Source organism: Symsagittifera roscoffensis, chromosome 7 (genome assembly GCF_963678635.1).
Source record: "Symsagittifera roscoffensis chromosome 7, txSymRosc1.1, whole genome shotgun sequence".
In the NCBI taxonomy this organism is placed as follows: Eukaryota; Metazoa; Xenacoelomorpha; order Acoela; family Convolutidae; genus Symsagittifera; species Symsagittifera roscoffensis.
Window position 1 is genome coordinate 23,541,630 of NC_087068.1, and position 22,204 is coordinate 23,563,833.

General features: G+C 34.8%; 1 protein-coding gene across 1 annotated transcript; it reads left to right on the forward strand.

Moving 5' to 3' along the window:
* Positions 1-1,322: 1,322 nt before the first annotated feature.
* LOC134851483 (ferroptosis suppressor protein 1-like) lies at positions 1,323-13,768 on the forward strand. Its single transcript, XM_063867599.1, has 6 exons — positions 1,323-2,166; positions 5,422-5,616; positions 6,239-6,360; positions 6,827-7,087; positions 12,564-12,738; positions 13,203-13,768. The coding sequence occupies exons 1-6, from the start codon at positions 1,902-1,904 to the stop codon at positions 13,496-13,498; spliced, it is 1,314 nt and encodes a 437-aa protein (XP_063723669.1). The 5' UTR covers positions 1,323-1,901; the 3' UTR covers positions 13,499-13,768.
* The last annotated feature ends 8,436 nt before the right edge of the window (positions 13,769-22,204 follow it).

The following is a 22,204-nucleotide window of genomic DNA, read 5'->3' on the forward strand; positions in this document are numbered from 1 at the left end:
AGAAGTAAGCGATTTATGAACAGACCCTCGTGAACCATACTATACTATGACTAATTGTTAGATGATCGAGCCCAATTTCACTATTTTAACACAATTTCTGCGAAATTACCGTGCTGATTTAAATTAACCGGACAAAAGCAATAAAACATGAAGTTTAATTGTGTTTTTCTCAAATTGAGTTGTTTTAAGATTTAAAAAGAGTTGAATACAAAATTTGCTTAGAACTTCCACAAAATGAAAACGATACTTTTTTCCCTTATTTTGAGCCTTAAATTTGGCCCCAAAAACGGGTCATTTTGGTTTTTTCAGTCAATCAAAAATTACGTCAAAACTACCGATTTTATTGTTGACCAAACTTAATCAAAGCGAGCTTCTTATATAGCCCAACAAAATTTAAAAGAGGGAATAACTTCCAAAAGTTTAGCAGTTCAAAGCGTTACAATCATTTTGCGCAAAACGTTTATAAATTTTTTTGATTCATTATATATAAAATAATTGATATTTTTGGGCTGGCAAAGGGAATAAAATAAATGATAGAAAATGGTGAAGGTTACGTTTTGTTGGAAGAAGAAGATCACTTTGAAATAGTGTCGTCAGCAATTGAACCGAAAGCCAAAATGATCTGTTTTTGGGACAAACTTCAGACCAAAATTTAGCAAAAATAAATGCAGTGTTTATTGTGGTATTATTGTTAAGCAGGCTTTATTTCCATCGTTTTTTGTTTGAAGACAACCAAATTTGAGAAAAAAAATTTCTACACTTTCAAGTTTTATTTGTTGACAGGATAATTTAAATCAGCACTCCAGAAATCTGTCAAAAACGATTAACTTTAGGTCGCAGAATTAGCATCGGCTCGACTTTGAGAGTTTACAAATAATTCGCGATACTCCACCTGCATAAGAAGGTCTTCAAACTACCTTGTATGCTTGCTCTTTATGATAGAATTTAGACTTGTTTAGTATAAATTTCCATTGCATTTTTCATACTCAATTACAACTCAAGTTTCAGAATGGTGACAGGTTTCAAAGTGCGTGAGACAGACATGTCGACTCATTCAAGTCAATAGTGTATTTTTAGTTACTACTTCAAAGGTAGCTTTCTTCTAAAAATGGTGCCTTTATTGACCGACTTCATCATAGTGAAATTAGATGTATAAGTAAGAAGAATTCGAATGGTGCTTGAGGCAAAAGCTAAAAGGTTTTAGAAAGTACAACCCTTTCAGAAACATGGGGATGGTAAATTTCTCAAATGTTTCTGTCTCTCTCGTCTTGATAATTGACCATATATTTTTAAAATCAAAAAAACCTTTCAGCGTTGATTTTTACCACCCTATAGAAAGCAGGAAAACTATGTGGAGTATTTTGTCTAAAAGCAGGTATGGAGAGCGTAATGTTTTAGCCCAGCAAAAAGCATCATGGCAGAGAAGGTTTTTCCATTTCCTTTATGTTATAACAGTGAATCGTGATTATTTTCCATCACTTGATGGATAAAATTGTCGGTTTGTGTGAGCTTTTAGTGATTAGTTTCAGCTACATTTTTGAATAAATTAGTTGCTTCTTTGTCAAAGAAATACCAAAAATGACTTCCTGAATTGAGCCTGACAACAAAATACCAGTTAAATTTTTCATGTTTCAATTTTATCCCTTCCACAAGCCTTAATTGGTACTTACAAAAACGCAAAACTTTTCCTACAAATGAATTCCAAAAAAAAATTCATCGTCAAAATCTGAGTTTGCTGTTTGAGTGAGAAAAAAAACGTCCAAACAGATGAACTTTTCCCATCTTCCTTCGCAATTATGAAGTGAACTTCTAATTATCGCAGTCTAAACTGTTGATTTAAAAACCAGCTTACGTTTCTTCAGATTAAAAACAGGCACGATTCCGTTTATTTAAAAAAAAAAATGGCCGCAAAAAATGAGGGTAGAGCCGAACTGGTTATCCTCGGCGCTTCGATCGGCGGAGGTTTCCTAATAAGGAAGTTAATCAGCACCGGCACTTATCGGAAGTTTAACACGACAGTAATTGACAGGAATGAATATATGGAGTGGTTTGTGAGTATCGACAGGTACATATGTGATGAGTCATTGGTGGATGGCCACATGGTACGGGCTAAAGATTACTTCGAGAAAAACAAATTGGAACAGTACAACATGAAATTTGTCCAAGGTATGCTATTTTATTTCGTTTTTTAATTAAAGCAAGGATAGCTGGTTACTTTGCAAGAAGAACAGAATTTTCCGGCCATAGTCTTAAAAAAAAATACATTTTTTTTCAAATTTGTGTCAATTTTTTCTGCTTTGGTTGATAAAAAGATCTGAACGAAAAAATAGAACTTGCGCATATCTCACAAAGCAAAATAAGCCAATTGGATTACAACTTTTTGAAGCTTTTGAAGTCATCAAAAATTTTTGAAGCTTTTGATTCTCAAAATGGCGCATAAATAAGCTATTGTAAGCCTAGACGCTCCCTTTATTAGCTCAAAATCTGAACAAATGTTGATATAATATATTGTTCAGCCCAGCCCGATGATTATTTTTGGGACCTGATTTTGCGAAGAAAGCAAACAAGTAGAAAAAAATCTGAAAGACACTCGAATACACAGTTTCTACCCATTTCTCAAATGGTCGGAACAAAAATGTTGTTTATTGGCCGTTAAAACTGAAATTTATTAGTTTTCTGAAAAATGGCTTGTCAATAAAGTTCTGTGTAGAATTGTCATATTACTCGGAGCCGCGAAACTTGTTTAAAAATTCTAAATCGCATTAGGATAAGTCGCATTAAATTTAATCTTGCTTATGGACTGAAAATTGAAGTTGTTTTTGGTTGCGACACTAAGTTTTTTTTATTTTAATCTTGTTTTACATGAATATGGCCGGTTGCACTTTGTGTTACGTTTGTGTTGATATAAAAAAAATTAGGTTGCGCAAGCTCATTCGTTCTCAATTGTGTGCTCAGAATTATTTTAAAGTAAGTCATGAATAAAATGTTAAGAGCAAAAATTCATTTTAATTTATGTACATACACGTTTCAGCCTCCAATCAGCCAAGCCTTGCTGAATGTTTTATTTAAAATGAGTTTGGAAAAGTACGTTACTCTAGGTCATTTTATATTTGATTGTTTCTTGCAATTGATCGAAATTTTTTTGAAATTTTTGTTATGGGTTAATTTATTATAAAAACTGTGATCACATTATAATGTTCGTTATGTATATAAAGAAAATCAATCTCTATCTGATTTCAAAAATGTTCCGTAAGGTTCATAAACAACTTAAATTGACTCAGAAGCAATATTGCTTCAAAGTTTGACCGTCAAAATCTTCAGAAAATGTTTAACCATCCGGGTTGAGGTTGTGGTTTTTTGATCAGACGGGCGCGACCAAGTTTTGGTATTTCCAGACTGCTGCGACCAAAATTGGATTTTTCAGACAACCGCGACTAATTTTTTCACCACTGCGTCTAATTTTTTGACCATTCCGCGACTAATGTTCCGACCGCCGCGACTAATTTTTGACTGCCGCGGCTAATTTTTCGACTATGCCGCGACTAAGTTTTCGACAGCCGCGACTAATTTTTTGTCCATCGCGAGACAGATACGGTATTTCCAGAGATTGTCCGCTACTTAAAGCGCTGTCTAGACTATGCATTTTCGGTCGCGGACCTTGACCCGGGCAACACGATTAGGTTAGTAAATGGTTTCCTGAAAATTATTTATTTTTGTTATGTCTTTTTTATAAGCTATTTTTAGAAGTCTCCCAAATAATGGTGAATACAAAGCAGTGGTTCAATTATTTCAATTATTTCAAGTATATTTACACTTTCATTTATTTCTATTAATCGATTCATTTTAATTTATATGCTTTAAATATATGCAGATCGGTAACCATCTACGATGTGAGATGAGGTTTATAGCGCTCACTTATGTTAATGAAAAACCCAGGCCTTGATTTTTTTAGTAGATCAGAAACTATTTGGTTCCAAGCTGTGATACCTCAAGTAACTGAGACAGCTAGTCAAGACTTAATTCATCTTGTTATATATATAATAAGTACTTTAACAAATCATGTCATGATAATAAATTGGGTCTACTTAAATCTTTCATAAGTCAACTAGAGAGTGAATGAATAAGCTTGCTTAGAAATTAACCGAGGTTTGACAGGTCGATAGCGACCTTGATAACCAACATTAGAATAACAGCTTAGATTAGAATGACGTCATAAGTAACAATGAATAATACAGTACTACACCTTAAACAACACCGTACCACATTTCCCCCTCTAGGAAAAATTCAAATGAAACATATAAATTTTTCAAATATAACTGCACTAAATACAAATTAACTTGAAAAGACTGAAAGGAATTAACGATTGAGTGAATACAGAATTAAGAGTTTGAGCAAAGAGTTTAAATCTAACGAATATGACCAACAGCAGAGTTTAATTTTCATTCCGTCGCAGCGGGTTATCCGACGACGAATTGACAGTGGGAAATCGATTGAATTTCCTAGTAAAGCCGCCGGCCTCGTTAGGAGAATCCTAGTAAAGCCCCCGGCCTCGTTGGGAGAAACAAATCTCATTATGAATTTTTCTTAAGCTCTTCGATGCATTTTAAGATCAAAACATTTTTTTTTCATTGTGGTTGATAAGAGTAGCTTTAGACTCAAACATTTAGATCTCTGCAGCGATTTTTTTAATTGAACTTTATTTATTTTTTCATTTACTAAAAATTGGGTTTTCCTGTCTTGAATTTTTTGTTTATTCACAAAAAATATAATTACAAGTGAAAAATGATATTTAAAAGAGTTAATAAAAACTCACAGAAAACTATCATTATCAAAAAAAAAAGAAATTGAAACATAATGCATATTTCTCTGAGCAAATTTGCAATGAATCAACGAAAAATCAGCAAAATTGCAAATATAAGATGCAAAAAAGTCAACGAATAGCAAAAAAAAATAGCGAGGCGAGCTCTTGCAAGTAACTCGAAGTTTATTTAGGCCGAAATAGTCAACATCCAGGCTGAGAATAAAACAAAGCGGACTTTTTTATATATGCATAACAGTTTTTGATCAGCTCTGCGATCTGCAGAAACCGAATTAATTTTACGATTGCGATTAGCAAGCGCTATCAAATTTAAACATCGACCTTTTCCACTCATAATAATCATTATGCCTAAACATCTTCGGCCCATCTTATATTGGCTTAGATGATTCATGTTGCGTAATTTTTTCGGCTCAACGGGCGTCGGCTTAGTTACCAAGACGACAAGTTTTGCATGCCTAGTTACCAATTCTCAAATCCGTCTTTTTTGCCGCTGTTCTTTCAAATTTAACTTTCGCAAACCTATTTTTCCAATAATTTTTTCGGCTTAGTTTTTCGTCGCAGTTTCTGTCGCCTAGCTTACCACCGTCTTCAACTCGTTGCAGGCACAGTTACGAATGTAACAAGTGATGGGTGCGAATCGGGAGGCCTAGTAGAGTACAACTCATCGCCAGTGGGGAGCAACAGCAACGACATCGCTAGACTGTTGGTTCCCTATCGCTTCCTGGTCATAGCCACTGGCACTCAGTACGGACATCCGGTGAAGAGTGATCAAAGGCAGAAAGCTGACAGGATTACAGGTTAAACAGACCGTTTAATTTTACACGATGTCAATGTCAACAAAGTTTTCGACGATGCTAACTTCAAGAAAATTTTCACGAAAGAAAACAGTCATTTTAAATAAATAATTGGTATCCCTCTCACAAAAATTGTCACCCACTTATAGCGACCTGAGATCATTATGCAAAACGAAGCAAAAAGCATAAATTAATTTGTAAAATTGATATTGGTGATATTGGAGTTTGGTTGAGTCCCATTTTGTCAAAAGTTTCGCAAAAATCACAAAAACGGAGTCCCATTTTGTCCCGAGTTTCGCAAAAACTGTTTGTGCTGTGTTCTAAAATAGAAGGAGCGGCTAGCCACCCCCAAAATCATGTTACCTTTCTGCATTCACGACTGACACACGCCTTTAATTTCTCCTAGAGCGGCTTTGGTGCCAATTTCACTAACTTTCATCGGAGAGTTGGTGTCAAAAAGAACGAGAAATTTTTATATCTGAACGTGTGAGAAAATCTCCATAAAATCATTTTCCTCTAAAAGTTCGCAAAATCATACATTTATATTGTCCATCAGAACTCGAGACATCAATTTTTTAATATGAAAAACGATCAAAAATGTTTCGAAAACTGACAAGAGTTTCAGAGTTGAAAGAGTGGAGTGGTCGTCTCTCAAGTGCAAATGAGGTGGTGGTGGTCGGGGGAGGCTCAGTGGGCGTGGAGATTGTAGGCGCCATTGCATACAAGTTCAAACAAGACACCTCCAAGGTAGATCCAATCAGCTGTATAATCTCTCTCGCCTTTCTACAGAAAAAATATAATCCCCAGCAGTGAATTTTATAATTTTGGGACATATTATTTAACGGAAGCATGCATAAGAGCATATATAGTAGATAGTTTGGACCTCAAGGACCGGAAAGCCTTCGTTTTGTCGTTATATTGGAGCCTTGAAGACTTGTGTTAAAAGATGATTCAGTAACTGAAGCTCTAAATTGTTTTTGGTGCTTCTTAGTGGTTTTTTCACCTTTTCGGGGAGCAGCTAACTAGTGTTTTTATCTTACTTCGGAGAAAAGGTTAAATAGTTATTTGCGTTCCTTTTTCTTAAAAATGAAATAATTCGTTTTAAAAAAATTATTGCATGTTTATTGGCTAACTGTTTGTTTGAATCTATTTAATGAAACCAAGAGCAAAGTCGACAACCGAGATCAGGTGATTAATACAGTTTTTTATCTAGAAAATACACCTGGTCACAAGATCCAGAGTTCTTCTGGAGCGCCTCCCTCCAAATGCCAGTGAATATGCACTCAAAGCCCTCAAGCACCTCAAGGTCACTGTTCACTTCAACAAAGACGCTGACTCACTCAAGTCAGAAATATCCCCAGATGCTCTTTTCCTGCCTTCTATCACCAGAATCAACACGAGTTTTCTGGATAACAAAACTTTCAGAGGCTCATTAGCTGTGAATGGGGCAATCAAGGTCAACAGTTTCATGCAGGTAATTATTCTGTTATTATTTACAAAAACTGCTTTTTTTTCTCCGTATGCTTCTTTATTCATTTTTCTCTTACTTGACGTTTTGCTTGCTTGACAGTTGAACTAAATTTTAAGCGCTTTTTTGTTCCTTTTTAATCAAGAAAACTGAATAACCGTCTTCTTCAAATGACCATTTCGCCCTCATTCGCTTGTTCTTCACGCTCTTCAAACATGAAAATTGATTTGGAGTGACTTTAAAATTTCACATTTTGCTTGAAAAAATAAGAAGTTGCATTATCTGCCGCTACGGAACAAGTTTATGGAACAATCACACTTTTCTTTGAAGTATAAACCTATCTCTGAAATTCTTTACGACAACAAAAACTTAAAATTAATCCGAAAGCGCAACACATCGACACAAATGATAAAGGTGGAGCAAGTCTACTTTTGTTTTACTCTTTATTTATGAATTGCAGATATTTCTAATTATGTTGATTAAGAAACGCTAAGTTAAGAACTTCAGATGTGACAGGCGGTAATCAGATTATTGGATTGAGATACCGTAAGATTAGTGAGTTCAAAATGTATCAACGTTTACTAGACAGCTAAAATTTAAAGCAAATATTGCTACTGGTATCCACTGAACGATCCCGCCTTAATGTAACACACGATTAACCCTCCCCCTCTAATTGAACAAGACTGCTCGTATCAGGGCAAAGCCCTGAATGTTCCGACTGACCATGAACTGGTCTTGAATAATTTTTGATTAATAAAATATTGACAAACTATGAATTTTAAGGTGAATGTTAAGAATCGTGTATGGAATTAAAAGACCAACAAGACTGCTCGTATATCAGGACAAAGCCCTGATTGTTCCGACTGTCCCTTAAAAAATATTTTGAATAGAATTTGGGAAAAGAATATATTGAAAATCGATAAATTTTGGACAATATCAAAGTGTGAAATTTTGAGTCATAAGAAATTGATACGAACGACTAGCTTAGCCTCAATTCAATTTGGAACGATTTTGTTGCGCGGGATAATTCGCCATGCATAAATAATTCGAGTAATGCTCTCAGCGAGATGAATAAATTCTTCAAAGCGCGCATAATTTAGTCCAGACCATGACCAATTTGACATTTTTCAAACCCCCAAAACTTTACAAAAAATGGAGATGGAGGTAAAATATCGATATCTTCAATGAAAAAATTTTGTTGAAAATTATTATTTTGATCGGTGACAATTGACTGAATAAACAAAACCACACCGAACATAAATATTCCGTTTTCATCAAAAATCGCAACAACAAGATTGCTCGTATATCAGGGCAAAGCCCTGTATGTTCCGACTGCACTTAGGGCCTATTTTTGATTGATTAACTGACAAAATGCTGTGTAAAAAAGAAGTTTGTTTATTTATTTATTTTTAAAATTTCATCCCACTCATTCCATTTAAAATACTAAGGGTATTTTTAGCGTCTCGTATTGTAATTATAGGAGTTAATTTCTGGCCTCAATTCAATTTAGAACGCATTAATTTGCTTCTTAGGCGTGTTCTAATTGGCCAAGTTATCAACTTTCAAACGCCCGTAACTTTACGAAAAATAATCACTGGTAAAATATCTTTTTAAGTTTGACAAATTTTTTAACAATATTTAACAATTTTAACAATATTTTTCCGATGTTGCTAAAAATTCCGTCAAAAACGTTTACTTAGCAAGTTGAAAATTGACCGAATAAAAAAAATCACACCAAGCATAAATATTCTTTTCGTTCTCCGAAAGTCAGAACAGTTAGCCTGCCTCAATTGAATTCGGATCATAAATAATACGCGTTAAACTTTCAGCATCAAATTATGAAAGTTAGCGGCGGAATTAGTATTCTCTCGAGTGGGGGAGGAGCAAAATTTCAAAAAAAAATAAAAATTCTGTCGACCAATAGTTGAACAACACGCCAACGCCTGTCGAACAAGTTACTGATTACAAATCAACAAACAACTATTGAGCAACAAACTTTGGGCCTCAATTTGGAATAGTAACTGTTTTAAAGCAACTTGCTGGCTTTTTCAATTTGGTCGTTGCTCAAAAATAAATTGAGTGCATATGTTTTGATCAAGTCAAAAGCACTTTAATAAATTAATTGATGGATACAACTTAATTGTTTTTTCATCCTTTCACTTTTCAGCATCCTTGCTTGATTGCACTCTCAGAAGTTTTCTGGTTAAGAATCTTAGACAAACAAATTTTCCAACAAGTTTCTTCATTTTTTGTCTTCTCACTTCCACAACCTATATAAAGTAATTATAAAAATTGAGAACACTAAATTCAAGATGAAGCAATTTTTTTAACTGCTCTTTAACTTGTCTTAAATAACTTAAGTTTTTTAATAATAAAAAAGACTTATATTTCATCAGTAATCAATATCACTTAAAATGTTACACTTTGCATGTACAAATTAGCCTGACTTAATTAATATGAAGAATACTTAAATATAAGACAAAGTGTCAAAATAACACTAACATTGAAATTCGCTGACTTTTTTTGGTTTACTGAAACCAGACCTCAAAGATTTCAACTGCTGTTTGGGGCAAATTCTGCTGCTTTATAAAAGAAATTCTTTATTTGCTGACTCAATCAAAATTCTCATTAATGATGCGTTAATCAGAAAAACTTACTGTTTTTATCGCTTTTCTAAAAAAAAACAATTTGAAAAACGAGCAGAGCACTTTCAGGTAGCAAAATGGTAGATAAGTAGAGTTGCGGATAGGTTCATTTTTGTGCTTCTGAGAAACGAAACTTCAATTTTAATGTTTTAAAAATCGTTATGAGAAACAATGACAAATTCTGTCGTATGATTGAAGTTCTGCTCTATCTGCTGCTCTATAATCCAAATTCTGCAAATTCTACTAAATTTTGCTGCTAGCATAGTCCTTTGGGGCATGATTTAACCCAACAAGTTCCACGCGCCTCTTCGCGGATACCACTCAATTTCAAAAATAGCAAAGACGAAAGTATGTGTAGAGAGTGATACGAATCCTATCATGACAGTCACTCCCTTTCTTTTTTCCTTTTGGAGCGGAGGATTTTTTTTTTCTGACTATTGAAAAAAAGGGAAGAACTTTGAATTTGGGTGCGACCAAATTTTTTTTCTTTTTTGTTTTTCACGCTAAGTCAAGTACCACACAAAAATATTAGAATAGGTCGAGTGATAAAACATTACGAAGACACTAAAAGTTATGATTGGTGACAATCAAAAAACTGTGTCGAGAAAAATTGGTTAGATATTTTTCAGGTTTCGTCTAGTTTCGATCGACGAAAACAATCGAGTATAGTTCCTGATATATGCGAATTAGTCATCTAGACTAAACAAACTTGAAAACCATTTTAAAAGCTTCATTTCCTTTTTTTTGCAATAATGTTTTTCAAAAACTTGAAGAAAAGTTTTAAATTTTTTTTTGTGAAATTTTAATTTAGTTTTTTTTCTATTTTTTACCTTTTTTAAAAAAATTGTTGTCAAGTATGCCTAAATCACTAACTTACTTTGCTTTTAGCTCTCCCTGCAGACCACGAACAAAAAATAAGACTAATTTGAACAAGAAAAAAAACTTGTTTTTTTTGTAATTAACAAAATTTGTAATTAACAAAATAAATATTCCTGGAAAAGGTTAATGCTTTTCGATCATTACAAGGCCAAACTTTGCACTGCATAGGCGCACTATTTGGTGTCTGTAGGTCTATGAAATCCAGAGACAAGTTTTTTAATTGTTCCAAAGTGTAAGTGGGTTCCGTTTACAAAATTTTTGTGGATTCCGCGCTCAAATACGTGTAACGTAAGTTTTGTCGGCACATCAGTTTTGTCTCGGACGCCACAACGAGCAATTATAGCTGTTTCTAGAACAATTTTGAATAACAAAATGTTCTAGTTATCTGTTTGTGGAAGCCAAAACAGCAAGGAAGATCAAAGAAAACTAGCAATGTTGAGGATTCTGCGACTCCTTTGTTTTGTTTTTCATTTGTAGTGCAGGGAAAGTAAATTATGCGGGAAAAATTACTGATGTTAAAAGTATTCATTGCTCAATTAAATGAAAACTGTGGTGCAATTAAACTGCTGAATCGATCTCTGGTCAAATTTAGTTTTACATTTTTTTTTTGATTTTTTTAGCATGAAGAAAACGGATTCAACAAAAAGTTTCTTCGAGGTAGTAAAATTCAGTCATAAAAAGAACTAAATTTACGTCGAAGAAAAGGTCCACAGCAATTCATCATGTCGTCGAAACAAAATGGCGATGCAATGAGATATTGTGAATAAAATAGGAGATGATTTTTTACTAGAGCTGCGACAAATCAATTCTTTTTTTATCCGATCTTTTTGAGCAAGTTTGATTAGGCTTACGCTGACACACTCTTCAACTAAGCAGTTTTTGCTCAATAGCATAACTGAGCTGTTAGATAATTGATGTATGCCAAAAAAAACACGCTAAATTTTGGGTAAAATGTCAAACAATACTTAGAGTTTGATCTGGGCTTTTGTTTTTTATCGAAAAATACGATAAAATTTGATGCTCGTATCTTTTTAGTTGGAAATAGTCTGCGGCTTTTTTTCAGATTTCTTCTTTTTATTCAACCAAAGTATTTAATCATATTTTATTAATTGAGGAAAAAACAAGGAATAAAACTCGAGTGTGGATTGAACAGCCGGGTCGATGTCCGCAGTTTTTGATGATAATTCGCCGACCGATGACTCATAGTCTGGTAGAAGTTTTATAGTCGCGGACAAAATCTGAAAAAATTGTATTTTGATGTTGATGGTCTGAAAGTTAGAAGTGCTACTCTAAAACTTAGTCGCTTTAGTGTGAAAATTAGGAGTGATAGTCTGAAAAATAATCGCAATATTTTGAAAACAAGTCGCGATGGTCTAAAATTTAGTCGCGGTATTCTGGAACTTAGTCGCAAAATAGTTTAAAAATTAGCGACGAAGTTATCAAATATTGGGGAAAAACTCAGGGTGATAGCGGTCTGAAAGTACCATGTATCACATTCAGATCTCTCGTCACACCACGAATAAAAACGGCACTCTTTAAAAAAGACGCTGTTTTTTATTTAGTTTTTTCTTACGTGATTGTGACGTGAAATTTCTGAGGTACTTGCGCAGCAACCGGCTGTCCATTTATTTTTTGGTATGTACTTCTGATCAATACAAAAGTATCCAGAAAGAAATAAAATTCTCCAATTTAGCTCGATGTGCCTCAGAAACATATGAGCCACATGTTTTAGAAAAATTTCAAAAAGGTATAAAGTCAAGAATTAAAACCGAATGAGGAAACTTCTAAAAATTTCACAAAGAACATGCACGGATTAGAGTTCTTTGTTAGGATCGATGTAGCTATCTACCTCCAATGGCAACTACTGAAGAATCTCCACCCATCTAAATTGAACTGTAATTTACCATTAGAGCTTTCTTTTAAGAATTCTAATTTTGCTGCATTTTTGCGCGCAATAGGTGGACACTTTTCGCAACGTGTTTGCACTTGGCGACTGTTGCGTCACTCCCCTGAATGAGGAGAAGGGAATTTTGTCTGTGAACCAACTGGGTCAAGTGGTGTGGACTAATTTAATTCACAAATTGGAACGAGAGAGACTGGTCACTATGCCTCCACGTATACAGTTCATTCAAGGTACGCTTCTTATAGTAGTAATCTTGGGGGGGGGGGGGGGGGGTAGGTTTCTGGGTTCCTGAGGGTCGAATTCCAGATGGGGGAGGGGAGGGTGCCCGCCTCCTCCCTAAATCATCCCCTGAATAAGATTAAACGCGCAAGAGGTAGAAAAATAATAAAAGTTAAAAATTAAAGTAAAAAAGTTCCAATTTTTATAACTTTTTGTTGAATAAAATACGCTGTTTGCAGTAAAAGTGAAAATTCAAGAGAACTTGTGGGAGTGGTGTAGCACAAATCCACATATTCATGCAACATAAACTCTATTCAGCATTAATTTTGAAAAACTCTCGTACGCTTAAAACTGAGAAAACTGGGACCTCTAAAACCAATTCAGCTCTCCTCAAGAAATGAATGACTCCTCTTAAACTCCAACTTCAAATAGATATAGTTTCTGTATTTTGTAACCTTTCAGATTTGAATTTCAGCTATCACAATCGGCCAGGAAGACGGTCTGGTGGTGGCTAACTACAAACTCATGAAAACTGGATCCGAAATTCCTAAAATGAAAGCCGAATCAGCCGACAACTTCGGACATTTGGACAAAGAACTGGCTATGCTGAACAAAATGAACAAAGTCGTGTCTATTTTGGACTGTCTTTCATCTGTATGTTGCTGCTGCCCAATCTCAAGTGGGTACAGAGAGGCTGCATTGAGGAAAAAAGGAGCCGGAGGGAAATCTCAAGACCCAGACACCGAGAAAATCACCCCTAAATCTATCTGAAAATTAAGAAACTGTTTCTGAATATAACACAGATTGGCTTCGTTTTTCAGTTTTCATGAAGATCTTCATTTTTACAAGCTGTTAAATGTTCAAGTGCGACGAGATAACCTAAATTTTTTGTAAATTTTCCCGGATATAGAACTTAGAGTTTGCAATCTTCAATCGGTGCTTTGAGTGTCAAAAAATTATATAGTTCTCCATAGAGCTACTTTATCTATCAAAATCTAAAAATTTGCATGCTATCAGAAATTGCACTAGCCATCTTGGGAAACCTACAATTAAAGTATTTCTGCTATTTTTTGTGATTTCTAAGACAGATGAAGGTGAAATTTTTGGATTTCCACATGGGCGGATCTAAGATTCTCTCGAGGTAAAGGCGAGAGCGGATTTCCAAAAAGTAATTTTAGGTCGACCAAATTGATTTTCCGAGCAGTTTCAAATCACTGTAAAGGCCTTTTTTGACCAAATTTTCTGCGCTTCAAGCCAAATGTTGAAAGAACTGGCGTTTTCAGATACTTTTTGGAAAATTTGACAATTTTTGGTGAGCGCTTTTCACTCAAAAATAGATAAATTGGCGCCAAAGGCGCTTTAGAAAAACTTTAGGGCCGGTCAGTCACAAATGAACGTCCTGAATCCTGAATTAGTAGCAAAGGGGCAACTTTGGGTAGTCAGGGTGTCGAATTCTTGAGAGGAAAGGGCGTCGGAACCTCCAACCTAAATGCACTTCTGGGTTCACACTTAGAAAAAACAAAACTGATCAATATTCTGATTTGTTTCTCTTTTCCGGGCTTGTTTGCAGTGTCTGAAAACTTAAAAAACTCAAGTTGGTCAAGTTTGGGCACAGATACGAGGTCGAAATCACATAAATTGAAGCACATGATAAGGAAAGAAGTCTTTATAAACAACTGCCAAACAACTATAAAACAATTAAAGAAAGCTTCTACATGATTTATTTAGTGAGTGTGGGTGGTGAGTTATGACCTAAGTGGCTCTACTCATAGAGTAATTTCAGATAGGGTACAACGTCTGCTCGCCACGCTATCTTATTTTCGGCCGGATAGATTCGTGCAACTTCTTAGTCTAATACCGATCTTAATCTTACTATTATATCTCCTAGTCTCAATAGATCCAGAGTATACTGGTTTTTCACGAGTCGGTCTCTTGGAGAAAGCAACTAAGTTCTGATTTAAATTCAAATCTCTCTGGTGCTGAAATTACAAGTAATTTCAGCACTCACAAATAAGTGGGTTGTCAGTTTGATGGAATATGATTATTTAGTATTCAATATTTTATAGGTATAAAACATTAGAATCATATCCAATCATAAAATCTAGTTTAGATCTGGTTCCACCCATCTGGGGTTTACAGAGTTTTTGTTCTTTAACATTCTACTGTAATGAAGGATGGATGATGATGATCGTTTTGGTATCGCGAGCATCTTTCCTTTTCCGTTCAGGAAGAAGGATTTCTTATCCTTTTGCTCCAGGAAGCTGGAATCGTTGATATGAACTTGTTCTTCGATGAGTGTAACACTTTGTCACGGTTGTTTCGGGAGATCGGATCGGGATTTCTTATCAGTTTGTTTTAATCATTGGTTCTGTTTCATAGAGAACAGTGTTCCAATCTCGTTCGGGAATGGCGTGAAGTTTGAGTTTGGGTAAAGAGCCTAGTGACTCGGATCTGTACCGATACTTGAACATCGATGATATTGAGATTTTGTTTGTTTGAGTTGTCAATTTTTAGCGGGTTGCTTATTTTTGACATGGAGGTCTTGAAGTTATAGTTAGACATACGCTTGAAGGTGAATATGTGTCGGCTAATGAAGTCGTGTTCTTAAAATGAGATGATGATTGGGAAGGATTTCTATTGGCTGAATTTGAACTAGATTGTTCAAGTGCTTTTTCAGCATGATCTTTGAGAAAGTGTACTTGTGTTTAAAATAATTTAAAGGGGTGAAAATTTTAATTAAAATTATATTCGTTTCTTAAATTCAACTTTCATTAAATTTTAGCTTGTGGAATGAATGTCTTATCTTTTCGTGGCTGATTTCGGATTCGCGATGATTGTCTGTGTTGAGACTTTTTTTTGATCTTGTGGTAGAATTTTTTCTTCTAATTTTCGATTTTTTCTTTCTGTTTGAGGTATCTTTTTATTATGTAAATAAGGGGATGTTTGTTGATTTAATTCCGTTTTATTTTTTTGTTCGAGTGGTTTTGGGTTAGGGTTTACATCAGTGTTTTGATTTCGTTTGTAATCGGAATTATTTTGAATAACTTTCAATCCTGCAAAGGAGCATAATTGAATTAATTCGGATTGAGCGTACTCTTTTGGACAATAAGATAGAAGATTGTTTCTGTGTTGAACAAGTTCTTTTTTGTTCGAATCTGTAAGTTTGTATGTTACAGCAGTGGGTTTATCAATTATTTGATATGGTCCTTTTTGAAGACGTTTTATTTTTTTAGAAATACCTTTTTGGGTTGTAAAATTTGGAATTGAAACGTATGTTCCTACTTTTAAGTTTGTAGCTGGTGTGAATCGAGAATTTATTTGAGAATTTCAATTTTGTCTTTGTAACAATTGTTTTGTTTTTTTTTCTGATAAATTTCATTTTGCTTTTATCTCTGTTTAAAATCCAATCGGTATATGTACCGGAAGAAAATTTTAAAATCTGTGGGTGATGAAAGTGGTCTTTATTGTGGGTATGCAGGGGTAGATTATTTGCTGTGAACATTATCGGTTTTCGTGGTTTTTGCTTAAAAACTATTTCGTATGGTGACATTCCTAAAAATGTTGTGATTTGTGAATTAAAAGATAGAGGGAATAGTTTTACATCTGTTGACCATTCAGTGTATCGTGTGTCATTTCCGTTAATGATACATCTGAGATATTCTTATAATGAACGGTTCATACCTTCAATTAGTCCATTATTCCAAGGTGCATGAGATGTACGTGGCTTAAGTTTAAAATTATATAGGTGGCATAATGTGATAATTTCGTTGTTTATAATTGCAGTGCCATTGTCTGTAACAAGGATTTCGGGTAATCCGAGTTTTGCTATCCAGTGTTCATAAGTTGTTGTGTATGCGTAATAGGCATTACAATGCGGTACTGGGTTAAGTGCTACATAGTGTGTAGATGCGTCAAGTATGACCATTTTATATGAGTTTCCTTCTGAGGATGGTGATATTGGTCCTTTCGTATCAAATGAAATTCTGTGATTGAAATATAGACTTTGTACTTTGAAATTTTATTTTTCAGCAATTTTCTTTTGATTTGGGTAATTCTAAAATATCTGTATTCTCGTTTATGGATGTATTCTTACATTTTCTGAATAATCCAAGAATTGTCTTATTTCCTAGAATTGTGATGTCAGCTTTGATTGGTTTGCTTTTGTATTTGTGCCAAAATTTTAGTTGTCTAATGACTCAGTCGAAGTTTTGATGTTTCTGTAATAATTCTAGTGTGATTTTTTTCTGTGCGTGGTAGAAAAAAGTTTTCAACTTCTTTTTTTGATATAGGTACTGTGTCTAGAGGGTCATGGAGGTTAAAGACTTGATTTATCGTGTATTTTGAGTAGTTATTTATTGGGCCTGATAAATGTATATTATCAGTTAGGTTTTCCTTTTTATTAAGGGGAATAGATCTTTTTTATATTTTTGTTGTCTTAATCTGTTTCATGTGCTAATACAGTTTCATCATCTGAACTTTGCGTTCGAAAATTTTTTCTTGATAGTGCTATGAGATCAATGTTGTGGACAAAAAAATCAATTAAAAACCATGATAGTAGTCTTTGTAAATCATGTTCGACATTTGGTGAGATTTCGTTACTAATAAGGTTTTCACGTAAAAATTTTGAGGAAAGATAGAATTTTGTCTTACAGTTGAATGTCGGGATGTTTGAGTTGGTGACTCATTTTGTGTTTCTTCAAATTCTAGTATAGATAGACAGCTATAAAAATTGAAAAAACATCGTTTATGAATATTGATTCTGCTCATTGTGAATTTAGGGGTTGTATATTTTTTATATAGTCTGTGTTAACTTTCGAGAATTCTATATCTATATCATGTGTTTGTGTTTGATGTGTAGGGTGATTTGATTTTGGTGATAAAATTTCAATTGTGGATATACCGTAAAATGATGTGATATTACATGTACCTTTGAGATAGTGGTCAAGGATTCTTCGTTTTATTCTTACTTCAAAAAATTCCTGTTTACATGGGCTATTTCTTTTTTCAAATAGTTTTGCAGTTAAGTTGTGACAAAATTGTACTTGTGCTTGGGCGGGATCACCTTGTGGTTGAAAGAAAAATGGGAGTATCGAGTTATCATCAAAATTTTTGTTGTCTTCGATCATGTTTTATATTAAAGAACTGTTAGTGTGTAACATTCAATATGTCATATTTGTTGATTCCAATTATATAGGCGTGTTGATTTTTTTAGGCGTATAGGTGTATTGGTATATGATTTATTTATTTTGCGTTTTCCTTTAATTGATGATGGTGTTGTAGCTTCTGAGTCAGAAAAATATATTTGGTCTTCTATCGGGTTTTTCTGATTTATTGAATTTTTTAAGTCTTGAAGTTCTTGCTTTGTGTCCGTTTCTGATTCTGGGACTGCGTTTTGTCGTTTTGAAAATCGCTTGTTGATAATTTGCTTTTGTTTTGTTAACAGTCTCATGAAGCTTACGTTTGAATCAAAAGAACTGATAGAATACAAAGCTGTGAATTCAATTCAATCAAGGGGTCTTCGCAAGGTGTCAGTGAACCCTATTCATTCTAAACTATCGACTGTAGTCGAGAGAGATTGTGAGGCTTCCGCCTTATAGCAGGTTCCTTGATTTAAAAGCATTAATTAATTGCACTAGTCTGTTTTCATTAAAATTGCATGACTGACAGCTGTGGCCATCCAATTATGGTAGACATCGTCTGTGCTCGGCTGAGCTTCCACCAAGATTGTGAATGAGCGATTTGCTCTATAAATAGCTCAGAAGCACTGAGGTTGAGTAAAATTGCATGTTATAATCTGATTAATGACAAAATATCTTGAGAGCCCCTTCTATTCTTCTGAGGAGGCTGTCGGGATCCCTGGTACTGTAATAACACATCATGACTCGTTCCTTGTATATAGCTCTCAATATTTTTTACATTTTCAAAAAAAAACAGTTTTTTTCCCAAAAAATTCAAAAAGTTTGAAATCGCATGCCTATGGTGTGTCGGTATCACGGCATTTATCATTACTCAAATGTATTCCTTTTCCAAAAAAGTGTAGAGAAATCGCGAAAAAGGTCATATTTTTGCCCTTTTTTCAAAAACAGTTAAATTTATGAAATTCTCAACCCTATGGCGGGGTGCTATAATGGTACTTGGAGCTCAACTCAAAATTGCTCTGCTCAAAACTCATTAGTTTTGGAGATGTTAAATTTTTCTGATTTCTAAAACAATAACTAACAATATATTTAGATTTTTTGTAGAAGTATTTGAACTTAAGAAAATAAATCTGTCACGTTTTAGAGCAGCCAGCGTGAAAGATGTATCGTGTGTGAAACAGTTAAGTTTTTCGGATTTTTAAAACAAAAACTAACAATATATTTAGATTTTTTGTAGAAGTATAAGAACTTAGAAAATAAATCTGTCACGTTTTAGTGCAGCCAGCGTGAAACATATGCAGCCACCGTGTGTGAGACGGTAGAAGACACAAAATTGATATTACATCATCAAATGTTTTATATTCTTACTTACATTTGGTTTCTTAAATCTAGCTCGCTCTCATCAAATCTCTTACACAAAAAGAAAAAGCTTCAACTTTCTTTTGGATCAAAACAATCATGATTGTTATTGTTGCCATCTTTAATGCAATTTGGTATTACACTAGTTCCAAAAATGCGGTTGCCACACAGCATCTTGTGCAGCAGATCATGCCAAACAAAAACGAAAACGTTTCTCGGGAACAAATGATGGTTATACTAACCACGTATCAACTTTTGGCTGGTCTTTGCATCGCTCTTCCAATTTACTTTATTCTAAAAAAATTCAACAAATCTCAACAAACTGAGGAAATTGGAAAGGATGAAAAGATCGCACTTTGTGAGTACTGTCATCTTAGCGGAGAATTTGCCGATCAAAATAAAAACGAACCTTTTAAAAAAAACTGCAAGACTACATACCAGTACTAGTGGTTGATAAACCGTTTCTTATGATTGGAATTTTCCATTCCCTAGAGAGTCTTTTTACAAATTGGTTTTACTTATGGAAGTGCGAGTGTAGTTCAGATCATCAAGCTTATTGAGCCTATTGAGATTCTGCTTTTGACTGTAATTTTCGCACAGTCTTTCGAAGCAGTCACCGCAAGAAAGTTTATTTCGATGATGGTTACAATTACAGGAACTGCCATTCTACTATCGCAGAAAAAAAAAGATTCTAGTGTTAATATCCTTTCTATTACTTTTGCTCTTCTTTCTGGTGCTTCGATGTCGTTCCGTAATGTTACTGTGAAGTATTTTCAGCCAAAAGAAGCTGAAAAAACCGCTACCGCTGTGAATGCAGTTCACAATTTTATTGAAATTACTTCAGCTGGAGCAATGATTTCTTGCCTACAATTGCTTTTTTCCATTCAAAATCTTCCAAGGTTCTCCAAGATGATCTTTACTTGTGAATGGTATGGTTTTCAGGCAATTGTTTTTCATGGACTTTATAATTTGGCCTCAATTTCCGTCCTAAGTTTCATGAATGCACCATCCCATTCACTTCTGAATGTTGGAAAGCGCATCTTGAACGTGCTCGTCGCAACAATGGTTTTTGGGGAAAAGGTTGGCAAGGAGGGAGTTTTTGGATTGGTGATAGCATTTATTGGAGGAATCACTTGTTCACTAGATCTAGATAAGTGCAAACTTCCTATTACTGACAAAACGAAAAGAAAGTTAGCATTTTCATTGCTGCTGGTAACTGTTTTACCAACATTATTATTCGGACTTCACTACAATTCACTACAACACTACTACAACCCTACTTACACTACTGCATTCGCTACAACAATACAACAAGCTGAAAAATCACTACTACCACAACAAGAAAATGCCCATGATAGACACGAAACCCTTCGAGAAAGGAAGGTTATTTTGCTCGGCCCTCATGATCGATACAACTTTGGCGACTTGCTTTTTTGTAAGGTGCTTAAAAGGCTGTTAGTAAATCGAGCAGGCTACAGTGAATCAGACATTCTATTTGGAGGAATTGTGTCTATAAACATGACGGACTACGGAGGAGAAGGAAACATTCGGAGCATGAAGCAGCTTCAACAAATGTCGCGCGAGGACAGTGAGACAGGAAAAGGACCTTACGACATCATCTACGCAGGCGGTGAAGCCCTGGCGTGTTCACACGATTGCGCAGTCTCTATGATGTTTAATGAAACGTATAAAAAACTAGCCAAGCAAGAGAAAATTTATGATTGCGGCTATCTCGTTCCTAAACATTATCTTGTGCCAGAGTATGAGGTAGAGCACCCGAGCAACTTTGCGATAATAAATAGTATGGGTGGAACTATTAGTCCAAAATGCGCAGAAGCCGCAAACACTGCAGACTTCGGCTCATTCCGTGATCCAAAGTTCCCTTCATATCCTGATTCGGCAATCATGACCAAGGAATTATACGCGGAAGAAATTGATATCATGGCGGATCAAGTGATGAATGAAATATTTCTATCCACTTCGGAAAGAAAGTACATTGCAGTGCAGCACAGGAATAAAACGGCGAATCTTGAAAAACTTGCAGCATCTTTGGACGTTTTATCGGAAGAAAGCAACGCTACTATAGTTTTTTTTGCTGCTGGAATAGTTCACAACCACGATTCTTTTGACATGTACTCTAAGGTTGCCACGTTGATGACGCATCCAAGTATTGTCTATGAAGGAACAAATGTATGGAAAGTGGTGGCCCTCATTTCTCGATCACAAGTCCTTATTTCTACAAGTCTACATTGTCGAATCATCGCATTTATTTTTTTCAGGCCACGTATCACTTGGTGCCGTGGAGGTAAACATGAAAATTTCATTTCTAAATGGGATTCTAAAGATGCTGCAGGATGCATGACTTCTGGAACTGATATCTGGCCCGTTTTGAGTGACTACTACGGTCCTGATCCAAAAATTACACAAGAAAAGACTAAAGAGAAATATGAAAGAGTTGTGAACAAGTACTTGATGGGTTTTGACTCCTGGTCGACCATTTTGCGAAAGAAATACGGAAAGTTTTGAACTTACAAAACTAAAATACTACAATTTCAAAGTTATTGCGTGTAATTAATGTGTGTATCACTGCAATTTCATGGAATGCAGATAAAAGCCTATTGATGATTTTGTACTCATGAAAGTAGTAGTGTAAAAGTGGCCAGGGAAAGGAACACGTTTAACTCCCTTTTTTTCGGTGTGCTGTTGCAATGAGGGCACACAATAAAACTCCTACTTTTTCGGGCACACATATTTTAAGGGGGGTTAAAATTGGTCATCGGGAATGAAAGTAAGTTTTGGTTGGGGCAGGTTCAAATTTTACTGCGCGCATTATATTGTGGATTATTTTGTAAACTATATCACCACGTATGGAATTAGGTTAAGTTAAATGCATTGATATTGGTAAGTTTATATTGTTGTTTTGATTATCTCCTCTCACGGTTAGAGTTGAATTGAAAAAATGGCGAGTGTTTTCATATAC